A 17,442-nucleotide genomic window follows, 5' to 3' on the forward strand; every position below is an offset into this window, starting at 1 on the left:
CGCCGAGGAGCCCCGCTGCCACTCGGCGGCGCTTGTCGGGCGGCACGCCGCGGCGTCCGAGGGCAGGGAAAATCCTGCCCTCCGAGAGCCCCGGCTTCCCCGCGGCCTCTTGACACAGAGGCCTCTTCACGCGCGCGGCTCCGACCCGGGGCTGACGGGTTCGCGACTGTCCTGCCAATCAGATACGTTTTCCTCCGAATGGCCCGCCGACCAATCACCGCGCGCGGGTGTCTCCTTCGGCTCTTCGGCCCTTCGGCTCTTCGGCCCTTCGGCTCTTCGGCCCTTCGGCCCTTCGGCCCTTCGGGTCGCCGGCGTTCGCCTCGCTGCGCCCTCCCCGGCGTTCTGCGGGGCTGTAAAGCTTAGTTCTCCTTGGTTTAATTTCCTCTTTTTTCTCAGACACTTCCGGGTCCTGCGTCGCTCCGGAAGCCCGCGAGTTCCGGAAGCCTGGGTAATCCAGGTTCTGCCAGAAGCCAGGCTTCGCAGAGAATGTTTCAGAAAAAGTTACGTGGAACCGGGGCGTTTCGCAGACTCGCAAGGTCAGTGTCTGCCGGAGAGAACCGGAGCGCAAACCTGAGGTCTTGGTTCCAGCCGGGAGGGCGTGGAGTTGCACGGCCTCGTCTCTGTCGCCCTTAGCTTCAGTTTCCCTGATTGTTGGCTCCCTCTCTTTCGGGAAAAAGCAAATCAAAGGGTGATTTTTGGGAAAAGCAATGAAGCAAGCCCGAGCTCCTAAAAATAATCATAGAATCGCACCATGAAAAAGAAAAAAGACAAGCACAGCTAGGCTTGAGTTCCTGCGCCTTCCACGAGGTGACTTTCTAAGACACTTCGAAATCTTTTCCGCTCAGTTGGCGGTGGTGAGATTTAACTCCTTACGAATGGCTTAAGGTTTATGCAGTGTTCAAACTGCTTATATCGGATGGCTCATGTAAAGTGTTGTATTTGGTACAAAAATAAGTTGAGTATGTTTGTTTCTGACATTTTTGGAAGCCTGTGAACTTCGAAGTAGTTTTAATTTTCTTGGGGAGGAAGAGCTGTCGCGAATGTTCTTGAGTAATTGCTTGCAATGAGTTTGTTACATATAACGTTGATTTCTGGTAACTGTGAGAATAATTGACATTTTTTTCTGGTACGTAAAGTAGAAGTCATTGTTTCTTTATTTCTTTAGGTCCCATTTTCCAAAACATCACATTTAATGAAAGGGCTTTTCACAAAACCAAGTTGTTGAATGTTCGCATCTAACACGTTCTGGTAGCCTGCGATGCCCCTTGAGAATTGTTTAGCTTAACAATTTCAGGTAATTACAGAGAGATTGAAACTTTATCCACACTACAATTTGCAGTCTAAACATCTTCCCCTAATGTATTAACTTTAGTTAAACCTGAACAAAATAAACTTGGGATGGCTGACTTCTTTTTCACTTTATCTTCTGTCTGATCTGCCCATATTACCAATTACTTGTATCCAGAAATATTAGAGTTTAATGGTCTTGAGTCGGAAGGAGATTGGAAAGAAAAGAGATAATGGAATTACTTACAAAGTCAATAAAAACTTTTATATATACATATTCTATATTGCACACATATATAACATTTATATATCCTATATTATATATGATATGTTATATATACATATACACATATATATACACACATGTATATGTCCTCCCCCCTTAAAAAGAAAAAAAGGAAGAAAATGGAAGTAACAGGACATAGTAAAGAGAATGTTAGACTAAGTCAAGAGAATTAAACGCTAGTTCTGACTCTGGTTTCGTTTGACCAGCCCTACCTTCTGGCCTTATTCTATTCATTTTTAGAAATTATGGGTATCAGTCAATCCGTGGTTTTAAATCTCTTCTGTAGAAGAATTCCTGTAGAAATTTCCTGGAGCCATGCAGGGGACAGTACAAAGCAAGCCGACTCTCAGCTGTATTTTACAAGAGCAGCTATTTTATGTGTTCTGTTTGAAAAACAATGTTTCAGTTAAGAAAATTAAATTCAATTGTATCTTAGAGGAGATGAGCTGCCTTTCCTTCTAGCATTAAGATTCTGTTTCTTAGGGTAATTATTCATTTGTATCCAATGTGCATTCATTCGATTTGTACAGTTTTTTAAATACTAAAAGATAAATTCATGATTAATTCGTTACTAAAACCACAAACGTCTGTATTGTCTCATTGTTTAATAAGTACAAATTTCAAATGTAATTCTTCATGATCAGAATCATAATTCTTTATTTTTCTCTCTTCCTCCTGCTGCTGTTGTATTTTAATACAAAATTTTTGCTCAATTTTGAAGCTCATCAGACTCTTTGCAATAGGGGAGGGTGGGTATGTTCCACTTTACATATTCAGTACCCAAATCTTAAAGATGTTAACAGTCTTGGCCAACATGACATCACGAGTAAATTTACGTTTTGAGTCCTAGCCCCGTGTTTTCCTCAGAGCATCAAGTAATTTTAAATTGTCTTTCTCTTTTGCACTCCACTGTGCTCAAGTTCCTGTAGCATAAGGAAAATGTGTGGCATATGCACAATCTTGATTTCTGGACAAAAGTTATGCTCTGAATCACTTGCTCCTTTTTTTCCTCCCTGATTATCTTGGGCAACTTAGAAGCAAATTGGATGTCCCCTTTATCTCCTTCCTGTGAAATGACAGCAGTTTCTAAACATTCCATGTTCCTCTTCAGTTCCTTTGGAATGTGGAAGAAACCTCTGGAGAAAAGCTCTGTCCTGCTCCATTTGCCCCATGCAAATACCAGCACCGTCATTTCTCTGCGTGGAAGGGGAGGCCGGGAAAAGACGGGTAGCACACTCTGCCCTTCCATTGTGCACTGATCATCAACTTTTCAACCTTTTACCGTCTATAAAATTAAAACGCCCTTTTCTGTATTGCTTTTTACTCTATTTAATATATTTTCCTTTTTTTTCCAGAGCTCTCCCTTCTTAACTGCCTGTCAATAAGGTGAGATAAAATGTCATTCAAGTTGTCTTTTCCCCTTACTATTAAAACAAAAAAACCCAAGAGCTGAAGAGTAGTTCTGTTTTGATTATGCGTAACCGCTCCCTTCTAGTAATAGATGAATCGGCATTGCCTCTACTTTGCATACAGTGTGTGTTCATAACAGCTAAATGAATGTTCGCGCCTCATTTTTTTCACCCACATATTTCCTTTGTTCAGATTTGACATTCAGTCCCTTTGGTTCTCTGTCCACATGTGTAGAGTCAGGGAGAGAGAATGTAGACGAGATGCATCCCAGGCAACACGGGCAACTTTACCACATTCCTTTATTTTATTTCCCCATTTTACAGTCCTGAGAGCTTGACCGGCAGTCTGGTCTTGCGAATGATCATGAGGAGAAAAAATTTGCTTTGAGCTCTGCGGGATTGAATTTGTTCCAAGTTTACCGCACATCCAGACTACTTACTAACTTCCCTTGTGTGTTCCCCAGTTCCTCTGGTGTTTACCAGAAATTTACTGATGGTCAGTCTGACCTTAAACAGGTGGTTAATCTTCTCAAGCCTAACTTTTGTCTTCTTAAAATGGACATGATAGTATTTACTGTGTGATGAGAATTAAATAAGATAAAGAATGTAAAGAAAACATAATGCCTCGCACATAATAATGTATCCCATGATACTTCCTCCTTTTCCATTGCTAACAATACCTCTGTTCGTTTGTGGATATTTCCATATTGTCTTGAATGCCATAAAATATGCAATTAAACGTGTATGCCAGTAACTTGAAAGTCGTTTAAAATTCTCTTCTTAGGTTCTAAAGCCTTTTTCTAAATTTATAGAGTACTTAAAGATCTAGTTGTTTCATGAGTTTCATGTGGTTCTTTGTTCATCCTTGGATTGTAATTTCTGCCATAGTTCATGCCTGTGCTCTTAATAGTTCTTAGCCTTTAAAATAGCCCTACTTGATGTCGTGTTGTGCTCCTAAAGTGTTTATGTTCATCTTTTAGGCCTGTCACCACCTTGTCAGTAGAAGACGCTAATTGAGAGCATGGCTCTGTCCCTTCTAGTTGTGTGATTTTACACAAGTCAGCAAAGCTCTCTCTCTGTGCTTCAGTTTCCTTGTTTTAAAACATAAATGATAAAAGTACTTCTTTGATTCATATTGTAAGGATTAAATGATTTAATATTTAATTTTGCAAAGGATACTTAGCTATGATAGTTCCTTAGTAGAACTTGATAACTGGTAAATGGTATATATTTGCCACAGTTTTAAACTCATAACTTGGTAGGGAGTATCTTCCATAATGCTTTGCTATATTTTTTTTCTATGATTATGTCTTTGTCTTACATGTTCTGTTCTGATTTCTCTACTTTCTCTAGCCTTTTTCAAACTCGTGTTCAACATTACCATTTCTACAGTTGGAAATGGCTGTTCTTTTGTTTTTTTCTTCCTTTTCCCAGCTTTCCTAAAACAGTTTCTTTGAGGATTCTAGGTAGGTAGACTTTTCATAGTTGATTCTTTTAAATTGATTTTTCATATCTTTTAACTGCTAGAGAGTATAGTGTGGTACAATGACTTGTCCAGAGGCACACAGCCTGTTGATGAACGTGGACTAAAATACAGAACTAATCAGAACCAGTTGAACTCTCTTTCCCCATATTCACTCAAACATCTGGTCTTTATTTTCACAACATGCTTTCTCTCTTAAAGACTCTAAAGTATCAACTTTCTGAAAGAAAAGATTATGATTGCCATGCTTTTCTCTTAAAAATGTATTTGTAAAGCTAGGCCAAGGTATTGGAAATTCTGTTTTAAGGTTTAAAAAAACCAGAGGGAAACTTTTCTGTTAGTTTTAGATACTTGAATAAGTACATTATAAATGTAATAGGGAAAGTGCTTAATTGTGTAAGACTCACTATAGTCTTGAAGATTGTAGTATTTGAGTTGAGTTCCCCTTTCCAAGTTTAAAAAATTTATATAAATATATAAATTTTATATACTAAATATATAACATATATTTAATAATTTAATAATTAAGTAAATATAATAATACATAAAATATATATTAAATTAAAATATATATAATATATAAAATATATATTAAATTAAAATATATATAAAATAATATATAAAATATAATAATATATAAAATATATATTTAATTTTAAATATATATTATATNTCATTGTTCATCTTTTTGAACAATTTGTGCTATTTTGGAGTTTATCGTTCAGATACACTTTAGAAACATATTGTTTAGAAACATATTGTTGAGTACTCACTACCACTCCCAAAAGAAAAGCCCTGTGTGGATTTTGATGAGGATTACATTTAAGAGGAATTTAGAAGTCTAGTGTCCACAACAGAATTTTAAAATTTCACACGTCTTGTCTGTACCCCAACAATCACAATTGGGATTTATAGCATTGGCTATCTGTAAACTATTGAAACTTCGTTTATATTTGATGAAAGAGAGGAACAATGGAATAGTGACAAGTCATTTAGCAAGCCTGTGGCAGAAGTGGGATTTGAACTTCTTGTTGTTGATTTCTAGGCCTATTCACAGTGCCAGAGGTCGCGGTGTCCTAATGGATCTCAGTCATAGCTTTTTCCCTTTTGCTCATGTTTGAAATGTGCTCTGGGAATCGGTGTCCTGTTAAATCCCTCTTTGATGCATGTCTCATTTATTAGTATTGATTTCAATACAATGGACAGTAAATCTATCTGACTACACAAAGGAAATAAAATAGTAGGGTGTAGGTTCAAAGCTTACGATCTCCAGTTATAGAACTTTATTCACATAACCTCATAATATGAAACCATTCTTTTAAAATTTTTTCATACCTAAAAGGAAAAAAATGAATGTTATTGTCTCATCCATTTTGATTATTAGAACCTTTAGGATAGTGTGGCAGTAACATTGTCATACTAAAAATTAGTTGGTTATTCTGGATCTGAAAAAGGATAGCCTAGCAGTGGGTGCATAGATGGTTTGATACCTTAGAGATCACTTGGGAATCACATGTATCTGCTGACAGAGTTTACAGGACCGTAAATTTAAATGTAGGATTTTTATAGGCAGCATGCATTGACAAATATGCCTAATGGTAATACATCTAGTACTGAGAGTCTCGGAACAGGTCAATAATAATGTGTATATTGATAGCAGCAATGTAGGAGATGTTACTTGGTATTATAGCTAAAAATCCATGTGATCCCCTTAATCATAATTACATTAATATTGACAAGCCCTTGACAATACCCACATTATTATTGATAGGTTTCTGTCAATAACATGTTTTAAATAAAATATATTCATTCATAATTTGTACTATACTCAATAAAAGCTCTGAAATATATTGTGGAAACTCTTCCTTCTTTACTGAGATGCAGTCATTTGTTTTGGTTTTGGAATGTGATATAGATGACAAAATTATATTTGGGGGAATGGAAAGCATAAAAGGAAAGGACGAGTTATTTAAGAGATCCGGGTTCTTTTTTCTTTTCTATGAAAGAAAAGCAGTGTGACATGTCTAGTGATAAAATGTCAGCAGGAGACCTTTTTAATAGTTTTTAGTGCTATATCATTTTGTCTTAAACATATTTATGTGACAGGTTAATCACACTAACCTGTAGATGCTATCCTTTGCCTTGAGCATCTTTTTCACATACTTTTAACATAGTAGCGTCCTTCACTAAACACATCTTGTTTAGTGCCAATTATACTTTTAATTATTTTTATAAGTCCCTTTGCATGGCCATAAATGTATCCCCCTGAGTTGGCCTTTCAGATCTTAAATTAGTATAGTTTGGGAAATGGGGATTGGGAAGGGAAAGAGTTATAGAATTGTGTATTAAAAGAATGAGATTTCATGGTACAATAGGAAAAGGTAATGCCTGTTTTTGGCATTTGGAAAAATCAATTTGAATTAAATCTGATGGTGTTTGTTTTAATGCTGAAAAATCCCAGCTTAAAAAAAAAAAGATTGTAATTTTTTTTAACTATTCAAATTGGAGCCTACTTTTGTGAACCTAGATACTAAACTACAAAAACTGATAACATGGGGATTATTAAACCTTACTTGAATTTCTGAAAGTAAATAGAAGTAGACTGGCTATTAGTTGGGAATGGATGGCAGTCATTATGCCAGAGCCAGGAAGGTACTGGTTTACCAAAAAAGGATTCGTTTTTTGATTCAAAAATGTAAGGGCGCCATAATCTTCTTTTGATTTTGATTACTTCTTACATCACTTTAACTTGTTCAGAAAGTTATTAGCACCTCAGTGAAGGGCCTTGCATTGTTGCAAGAATCCTAGAACTGTTTTCCATGAACTGCAGCCTTCATTTTCTTCAGTCTTACTGAATTCTGCTATCAGATTAATCTTTTAAAAATATATCTTGTTTTGTCTTTTATCTTCAGTGATTATTCACATTTATGAAATCATTGCCATTTCCTTGAAGTGGGCTTTTTGCAGTGGGTTAAGTCTTCAGCCAGTCTCTCCTGCTAGCTTGTTCTGCTTAGTCGTAGCAGATGACTTGATTCTTTACCTGTAGGTAACAAGTACAGCCACACTGATGGGAAGTAAATAACCAAGGATGCAGCTCATGTTGGAACCCATCCCAGTATCTCCCACATAAACGATGGCCAGGTTTCATGGCTTGCACATTTCTGGGATTTACACAACCTGTTCTTGTGTCTTAAATGCCATTTTTGTTTTGTTTTGTTTTCTGCCTGGAGAGTTTTGTGATCCTTCATAGTGTCTTCACATTTCAAGATTCATTCTTTGCTTCAGAGATCAATGGCTAGTCCTAATCATAATAAACCCTATTTATTTTAAAATGCTTGAATAAAAGGAAGTTAACTGAGAGTTAAATTTTTGGATTGAATTCCTGGTACCTAGGAAATTGCCTGGCATTTGGTAAGTGCTTAAAAAATGTTGGTCAAATTGAGCCACTTGTCAGAGAATTAGGATTCACTAAAACACTCTCATTACATTATATTGAGAATAACTTAATATGACTTTCAAAGGTGTTTATGACATTTTTCAATGCTTCACACCTGTTATGGACAATTATTGTTGTATAGCAGTGAAGGGAAGAGGATTCTATAATCATATTGATAGGATTTCTAGTTATTTCTGTTTTATCAGTTTCTTCAGGGCCTTGCCCTTCTCTAAAGCCAACATTTCTAGAATAAGTGTGCAATAGAGGAGACAGAAAAGGAAGAGGAATGGAATGTCACATGTTGGTGATGAACCAAGGTTGAATGCCCATCTGGACTGTCTGTACCATGTCCTGTTCAGCAAAGTACCCTTGAGTCAGATGTCAGTGTGCATTCCTGAAGTGTCCTTGCTTCCAGATGACAGGCATCACCATATTGATGAGGGTTAAATAACCAAGGGATAGCGTCCTCCTGGGACCCATCCCCATTTTCTCAGAATTCCCCCTCCATCATCTCCTTTCAGGTAAGATACAAGAGTGTGATGAGTTCCACTGAACCATGTCCCTGCCCCTGCCTAGTCCCCATACATGCACAAATCATAGTGATGTCATGTTCACTATTTAACTGCCACAATTATATTTTGATTTTGTAGTCAGTGTTTCCTGGAAAAAAAATTCCTTGACCACAGGTTTATTGAGGCATTAGTATGAGTAATAATGAAAGTTTCAGTCTTTTGAAATAAATTTGCCAAAAACGACTCAGAGTCTTTTTCTTCTTATGCCCGTCCCTAGCCAAAGAAGCAATAATATAGTAATAATAATACTTTCCAGTTTCCAAACCACTTTCATAACATTATCTGGTTTAATCTCAACAACTTTGTGTGGTAGCTGTTATTTCCAACTTTTTGAAGAATCTGAGGGTAATGACTTTTTTTTAAGAACACATAGCAAATAAGTGACAAAGCTGGAACTTGAGCTCAGGTCTGATTGGTTTTAAGTCTGCTTTTTTTCTACTCTATCACAGTTGCCTAAATAGGAATGTAGAGCATAGGAGGGGTATTCCACTTGAACTAACTGGTGTGTAATGGGCAGTGTCTGTTCTATGTTTACAACTAAAAGGAGTCACAAAAATGACTAAAATGTTGGAAAGTAAAACCTAAAACAAAAAATAGAAAAATTATTCATCTGGAAAAGCAAAGGCTGAAGAACAGTTTAATGATAGTCTTTTGGTCCATTACATAGGGAGGAGATCGAGCCCAGCTGTTCTTAATCTACACTGAGGCCAGGCCTGGGGAGAAAAAGAGGAAACGGGGGAAAAAAAGTTAAACTGTAACAGAAGGGATAAAGAATTTTTCGATAATAAGGATTGTTAAATATTGGATTGGTTAGAGAGTGTGTTAAGTCTCCTTTTCTGGCAGCCATTAAAAATTCCTGTGTTTGCTAAATGTTAAGTGTGATTCCTCCAGAAATGAGGTATTTGAAATAGATGATTCTTCTGAGAAACCACTCCCTCTGACCAGTTTTCACTAAATATAAGGAACCTGAAAAGAGAAGGTTTCCCTCACCATCCAGTTCATCTAGATGCTGTCCAACAGTATTCAGTCAGTACACTGATTAACTACCAAACTACTCATTCCATTGCACATAGATCCAACAAAGATTTATTGAGCAGCCACAGTGAGCCCATCTTCGAGGTAAACTCTGTAATTAACATACTCATCAACCACAGTGCAGAACTGACGATGACTCTAGAGTTTAAAGATACATAAATTGGCACAACTGGTCCTCTAACATAAGCCATAGATTTCATCTGATACTCAACTGAAAAAAAATGATCTATCCAGTCCAATTTTGGGAGTGTGAGAGACATAAGAGGAGGGAACTGGTAGTGTTGGACTCCCATCCATGTGCAGTAAGGTCAGAGCTTTTCAAGGGTAATTTGATAGTCAGAGAGCTTCCATTATCTTGCTGACCACAGAATGTGAAATCTGGGGAAGGTACAGTGTTGTAGCCACTCTTACAGTAGAGTAGAGAAGTCACATTTGCCATATGCCCATGTACCATGAATGATTGTAGAATTTTGCATGAGGAAAACTGAGCTAGAAATCAGTCACTTATGTAGGTGGCTGGTGCTTTGAGCAAAAAGTATAAGATAAGGCACTTTTCCTTAGCTGGTTTAGGGAAAAAAGACACACTGACGTGACTGAAATCACAGTACAGGTGGTTGAGGGCCCAAGTGAGTGGCACATACCATTGCTGCCAGAGTTAAAGGTGGTGATTGATAGGAGTTGGAGATAGTTATGGAGTTGGAGATAGTTATGAAGCTTTCACAAAAAATGTTGAAATAGAGTTAGAACGTGAAGGGCAGAAGGTTGAGGGCAGTGAGGATAGTTGGGTGGGAAGGTAAGTGGTTTAGGTGCATGAGAAAAGGCACAGAGTCAGCACTGAAGGATGGCACGGAATTAAAGAGCCGGAGACAGAATTGGACTAAGTTAGGTCTGAGAAGTTTGTACATCATCCCAGAGGTAATGATGAGGTAAGAAACAGGTGATTTGGTAAGTGTAGGCAAATACTTTTGTGGATTTTGGTTTGCTTATGTTTTTTTTTTTTAATTCTAGTTTTTTTCCTCAATTACATAATTGATGTAAGTTAGAGAAAATTTGTAAATGGCAGAAAAAAGTGGAAAAAAATCTTATCGATGATTTTTTTGCATGGATTTGGAATTCTTTTTCTACTGAGATAATTTCAAAATGTTATATACATTGTCTTTGAGAACCTTTGATACCATATACCACTGTTACTACCCTTGTTGTCTGTTTACTTGCCTGTCACCCTTGCTAGACCTTCATTAGGGTCCTGAAGTGAGAACAAGGAATTTTTTTAAAAAAATTTTAAGTTTATTTTTTTATTTTGAGAATGAGAGAGAGAGACTCCCAAGCAGGCTCCTCACTGTCAGCACAGAGCCAACGTGGGGCTTGAATCCATGAACCATGAGATCATGACCTCAGCCGAAATCAAGAGTTGGACACTTAACCGACTGTGCCGCCCAGATGCCCTAGTATGTTTTGTTATCTCTGCATCCCAAGCACCTAGCAGGTCTAAGATGTATCAGTGGTCATAGAGTGAGTGGTCTCTCATCTCACCAAGGTCTACTTTAACCGAAGAAAGGGAAAGCCAGAACCTGTGCAAGACTTGTAGCATCCACTGTGGATGTAGAGATGAGAACTAAACAGAAATGAGTGAGAGGGCTGGCAGACAGCATGAAGCTATATAGATGATAGATATGCCAAAGAAATTATGAAGTTTGCTTTGGAATGGACCAGCCCGGTCATTCTCAACATCACCAGGAAACTTGTTAGAAATGCAAATATTTGGCTCCCATTCCAGGCCTACTGAATTTGAAACTCTGAAACTAAAATATTGCATTCTAAGAAGTGCAACTGATCACGATAAATGCTCAAGTGTGGAAACCACTAGCGGAGAAGAGCAGTGAGACCACAGGACTGAAGTGAGGACTGCAGCCTAGGAAGATTGGAAGCCCAAGGATGGATGTGATGTCAGTGAACATAACCATTGAACAGCCATGGTAGCTGGAACAGGAAAACTAGGAGGTTATATTGTTACAAAGAAAGCTGAGTGTGTGGTAAATGGACAGGATCTACCGATCTTGTTTAGTTCACTGCCTCCCTGATCTTAGCATGTACGTAGAGCGCGTAGATTTAAAATAGATTAGGAGACTCAAAATCTCCCACACTCAAAATCTACACTCAGATTTTCTCTCCTGTCTCCACACAACTGCCTACCAAACTCTAGCTGTCTCATGGGAGCGTCAGATCGCTAAAACCTTTCCCTTCAAACCTGTATGTATCACTGCATGTGTTTCCTATTTCAGAGAATTGGACTACCATCCACCCAATTACTCAAGTCAGTTATTCTTGGCTTATTTCTTCCTAAATCGTGTCAATTCTACCTCTTTATAGCTTTAAGGATACCTACTTTTCCCCAGCCCTGCTGATATCTTTATAATTTAGGCCATCATTATTTTCTCATTGATCACTTTAATAATCATTTAACAGCCATCGTAACTGGTGTCTATGCCTCAAGTCTTTTCACCCTCAAATCCATTGTGAATATGGCCAGAACAGGCTGTCAAAAACTCAGATTTGATTAGTTCTTTTCTTAAAACTATCCGGTGGCTCCCCATTAACATCTTGATAAAATACAGCCTCCCCAACTTGGCTATGAGGGCCTTTACCACCGGTCTCCTGCTTTCCTTTCCAGCATATTGTCCTTGCACCTTCAGGCCTTGTTACCTGCTCACCCTTTCCTTGGAATGGCCTTCTCACCTTCCTCTCCCAGGCTGACTGCTTTCAGGTAGCTGCTTACATAGTACCTCTCGACGAAGCCTTCGCTCATCTTCGATGTCTAGTGTTAAGAATAATGCCAAATTGCTCCTTGCATATCACTCATTGTACCTTACTGTTATTGCCTGTTTATTAGTTTATATTAGCACATACTTTCTCGCCCCCCACCCACCACACTACATCATAGTCTCCACAAGGATTGAGACGGTTGTCAGTTCTACCATTACATCACGAGCTCTGACACAAAAACTGGAAAATAGCAGATGTGCAACAAACATGTTGACATAGGTAATAATCAGCCATCTGGACATGGTCATTTGAAATCATTTTGAAGGCTGATGGCTAGGAATTTGTCTTTTCTATCCTTCACCTACCCCTGACTTTATCCCATTCATCTCATATGTGTAGCTCACATTCTGTGTACCAGGCACTGTGCGAGTTGTGAAGGTTCACCTGTGACAAGACTCCGTCTTTGCAACAGGCTTTATCCTCTAGTGGAGGAAATAGACAATTTAAAAGTAGTGTGTGTGTGTGTGTGTGTGTGTGTGGTACATAAAGGCCCAGAAAGTGGAAGAACAGAGTGCTAAGGGAACAGCTAGAAGAGGCACCAATCCAAATTTGAGGAGTCAAGAGGAAGTGATGCCTAAGCCATTACTTGAAAATTTAGTACTTAAAAACTGAAAACTGAGTTTTTCAGTTAAAGAACAGGAACATACTGTTCCAGATGGAGAGAACAGACCATAAATGTTTACTAGGGAACTAGAGAAGGGGGCATCTTAACGACTGCGGGTCATAAGATTGTGTGTTCAAAAGACTTCAGTGTGGGGAATGCACTGAAAAAGCTAAAAGGTAGGATGGACCGATCAGATGTAATCCAGCAGAGAGATAAGGGCAGTCAGAATTTAGGAGGAGGCTTGCAAGGGGAAGAGAAGTGAATGGATTAGAAAGATATTTGGGGCAAAGAGGATTGATTCAATCTGTAGAGACAAGAAAAAGGAACTCTGGCCTAACCCCCTCTTTTCCTGTAGTTTCTGGCTACTATGTTTTTTCTAGAACTTGCAGCAAACCCCCCACTGCCATAGCTCTAGGATGTGGAATTTTGAGGGAGCTGCAGGAATGGGGCAAAGGTGAGATCACCCCAGAAGGCAGATGACATGGGATAGAAGTTTTCTTGTCACATATCTGGTTTGAGAGGAAAGCAGCAGTAAACAAACTGTTATTTTGTTATTTCATATGCACTTTTGCTTTCTGTACCTGAACTTGTAAAGCATGGAGTCCTCTGCCACTGAGTCATCTAGGATCCATGAATAATTTAAAAAATCCCTCTTAGGGGCGCCTGGGTGGCTTAGTCGGTTAAGCATCCGACTTTCGCTTAGGTCATGATCTCGCGGTTCGTGGGTTCGAGCCCCGCGTCGGGCTCTATGCTGACTGCCAGTTCAGAGCCTGGAGCCTGTTTCAGTCTGTGACTCCCTCTCTCTCTGATCCTCCCCTGCTCACGCTGTCTCTCTCTCTCTCCTAGAAATAAATAAAAAACATTAAAAAACAAATCCCTCTTAAAAACCTCTTTAATTATCAAAACAAACAAGCAAACCTCTTTAATTGTCAAAGATACTCCCTCTTTCGAGAGTTACAAACTCTATTTTAGGATGTACCTTTCAGTCCTTTAACTCCTAGCAAATTACATTTAATTTTTTTTAGTAAAACTCAGAATTTGAAAGGGCATTGGAGGTCAGTTTATCTGGGCCCTAGTTTTGTAAGTGAAAAAAATAAAGCAGAGATTAGGTAAAGTGACTTGTCCAAGATCACTGCCACACCATTGGTGACAGTGAACTTCAGTGGGACACCTGCCTCTCTCTGTAACCTAGTGTTCTGTTAGTACACCAGGCCTTTTGAAGGACCTGTGATCATGCATGATCAAGCTCCATGTGTTCAGGGCCCGTTTTAGAAATAGATTGCTTGTCATAGTTGATTTCCCAGTTCTTTAATAGTAAGTAAAATGTCTAAACTGGTCTATACACTCCTTGACAACAGCAGCCACTGAGTGGCTTGTACATAATAGTCATTTAATAAGTCAGTCATACCTAGCTAACTACTAATCATCTTTTTCTGTTTCTTTAAGGGATTTTTGACCCCTTAGCACCTGTATATTCTTTAGTGTATTTGTAAAATGGTCCTAGTATGTATTTTTACATCATAGTTTTCTTAGTAACCTGTATGGGGGTGCCTGGGTGACTCAGTTGGTTGAGGGTCGGACTTTGGCTCAGGGCACGATCTCATGGTTCATGATTTAGAACCCCACATTAGGCTCACTGCTATCAGCAGAACCTGCTTCCGATCCTCTTCCCCCTTTCTCTCTACCCCTCCCCTGCTCGCACACTCTCTCTTTCTCTCTCTCTCAAAAATAAATGTTAAAAAAAATGGCATGATGTGTACCTTCTTAATATCTCACCAGCATCTTTGCATTTATGTTGCTTTGTGCTAGTATTTATTTTCTACAATAGTGTGATAGCATAATAAGCCTTGATTGTGCGTTTAATTTTGTCTCCTAACTTCCTTTATGGATATAAAACATATTTCAGAAAGATTAAATGACTTCATAAAAAATAGACCTTTGGAGGTAGTAGAAGTGCTGGCAGTTAAATGGAGGTCTTGACTTACAGTCTGTTGGAATATTCCATAGAATTCACTGTATTTATTAAGTTCATGTATTTCTCCATTACTCATGTTATTATCTAGCTTCATCACTGTTAGCATCAGGATTTTATGATCTCCCTCCTAAAATATCTGACCAAGGAGAATACTTGGAGATAATTTGTGGAGAAAAGGTGCAACTTGCTACATCAGTTATTCCTTTGATGAGGAGGGTCCAAAAAGAAAAAAAAAGAAAAGAAATAGCGAGGAAAAGAATAAAAGGAGAAAGTAAAAGAAAGGAGAGAGGGAAGAAAGTTGCAGTAAGAGGTGATCGCTCACTGCCATTTGACACCGGCCAGCCCATCTATGTACCCTGGGTCCTTGGTATACCGCAGCTGCAGACGTGCAAGTTGAGGATATGGTACGAGCTTGCAAACATCTGATGTTCCCTAATTGTACTTTACCCTAGAGACCTTCGGAGAAGACATGGCTTCTGGAGAAGAGAACACGAAGAAGACAAACAGAGTGCTAAGAATAAGTCAGTTGGATGCACTTGAACTGAACAAGGCCCTGGAGCAGCTGGTTTGGTCCCAGTTTACTCAGTGCTTTCATGGATTTAAGCCAGGGCTGTTAGCCCACTTTGAACCAGAGGCGAAAGCACTCCTGTGGCTCTTCTTGTGGCGCTTCACCATCTACTCTAAAAACGCCACCGTGGGACAATCCGTTTTGAATATACAGTACAAAAATGATTTTTCCCCAAAGCTGCGGTACCAGCCGCCAAGTAAGAATCAGAAGCTGTGGTATGCTGTGTGTACAATCGGCGGCACATGGTTGGAGGAGCGCTGCTACGACCTGTTTCGAAACCGCCATCTGGCGTCATTTGGGAAAGCCAGGCAGTGTGTGAACATCATGGTTGGACTTTTGAAATTAGGTGGGCTGATTAATTTCCTGATTTTCCTTCAGAGGGGCAAGTTTGCAACCTTGACAGAACGCCTCCTAGGCATTCGTTCTGTATTTTGCAAGCCCCAAAACGTACGTGAGGTTGGCTTTGAGTATATGAATAGGGAACTTCTCTGGCATGGTTTTGCGGAGTTTCTGATTTTTCTCTTACCACTTATTAATATCCAGAAGTTGAAAGCTAAGTTATCCTCATGGCATATTCCTCTGACTGGCACACCTAGCGGTGACGGTACGTTAGCCACCAGCGGCAAGCAGTGTTCACTGTGCGGAGAGTGGCCCACCATGCCTCACACCATAGGATGTGAGCATATCTTCTGTTACTACTGTGTTAAGAGTAGTTTCTTATTTGACATGTACTTTACGTGCCCTAAGTGCGGCACAGAGGTACACAGTCTGCAGCCACTGAAATCTGGAATTGAGATGTCAGAAGTGAATGCTCTTTAGAAACTAAGACTGTCCTCTGAGGAAAACTGTATTGTGTTTAAGTCCTTAATATGAGTCATGCTAAGCATACCGTTTAAGTATTTTTATGAGGGGAGGTGCTTCTCAGCCACCGTCATCTCTTCCTTTCCAGGCACGACTAAATTCTAATCACTAGAACCACATGATTCTAAATATATTATGTAAACAGTAATGTATTACTTTCTTTAAACCATTGCCTTCAATTTTTAATGTTGAGAGGAATGGGCAGTTTTTGTCAAGAGTACTAAAAAGGCTTTCATTTTGCTACTTCCTGGAAAGAGGTTAGATTCTAAAATAATTTTGGAGACTCTGGGGTGAGTGTGTATTTATTTTCAGAGATGGCATTGTAACATCTTAATCTTACAAAGATAAAGCCCTGTTGTTTTAAACCTTAAGATCTGATGCCCCTGTTGTAATTTTAAGCTTTTCACTAAAACCTGATTGTAAGGGGTTTGCTTGGTGTTCTGATCCGGCTGGAGTAAGAGTTTCCTGCCTAATAGTTCTGGCTAAGTCTAGGACTCACAGTCCTTGGTCTGCCTGGGACTATGTCTACATTTGTGAACCAGGATGGAAAACTACTGCCCTTGATTACTCAGATGTAGGTGACAACCTCATGTGTGCCACGCGGACCCATAGTAGGAGAGTAGGCAGTTCACCACAGGAAATTGAGGTGCCTTTGAAAGAATAGTGGATGTTGGGTAGGTAAAAACAACAGATCCCTATTAGAGTCTACATTTGCCTTTTTTACCAAAAGCCTGAATGCAGTCTTTAATTTTACCAGCGATCTAAGTTGATAAGGACATAACTGAATGATTAACTTACTAGACTGCTGATTTGAGAGGATTAAATAAATAAAGTCAACACATTTTGTTATCAACAATTTTGTTGCAGTGTTATTTTGGTAAAGTGCATTCTGAGTAGATGCCCATACTATCGTAATTTTAACATGAAAATAGTATTTTACATATATGCTAACTAATAGAGTTGTCAATATTATGGGGGTTTTATGTTTTTCCACAGACACTAAAGGCAGTACAATTTATTTAATTTTTTTATTGTTCTTTAACATCTTCCACCTCACTAAGTGATTACCCACATGGGGTCAGAGAGTATGACCATTTTGCTCA

At 38.9% G+C, this 17,442-nt stretch overlaps 1 protein-coding gene across 2 annotated transcripts; it reads left to right on the forward strand.

Annotated features, from left to right (window-relative positions):
• Positions 1-397: 397 nt before the first annotated feature.
• Positions 398-17,195, forward strand: PEX2 (peroxisomal biogenesis factor 2). Of its 2 annotated transcripts, XM_077752459.1 has the most exons (3): positions 447-536; positions 2,929-2,959; positions 15,363-17,195. In XM_077752459.1, the coding sequence occupies exon 3, from the start codon at positions 15,380-15,382 to the stop codon at positions 16,295-16,297; it is 918 nt and encodes a 305-aa protein (XP_077608585.1). In that variant the 5' UTR covers positions 447-536; positions 2,929-2,959; positions 15,363-15,379; the 3' UTR covers positions 16,298-17,195. The 2 variants fall into 2 exon arrangements, with proteins under 2 accessions (XP_077608586.1, XP_077608585.1); XM_077752460.1 differs by lacking the exon at positions 2,929-2,959 and having other exon boundaries at positions 398-536.
• Positions 17,196-17,442: the final 247 nt, after the last annotated feature.

This window comes from Crocuta crocuta, unplaced genomic scaffold, assembly GCF_008692635.1.
Source record: "Crocuta crocuta isolate KB4526 unplaced genomic scaffold, BGI_CrCroc_1.0 scaffold141, whole genome shotgun sequence".
Lineage (NCBI taxonomy): Eukaryota > Metazoa > Chordata > Mammalia > Carnivora > Hyaenidae > Crocuta > Crocuta crocuta.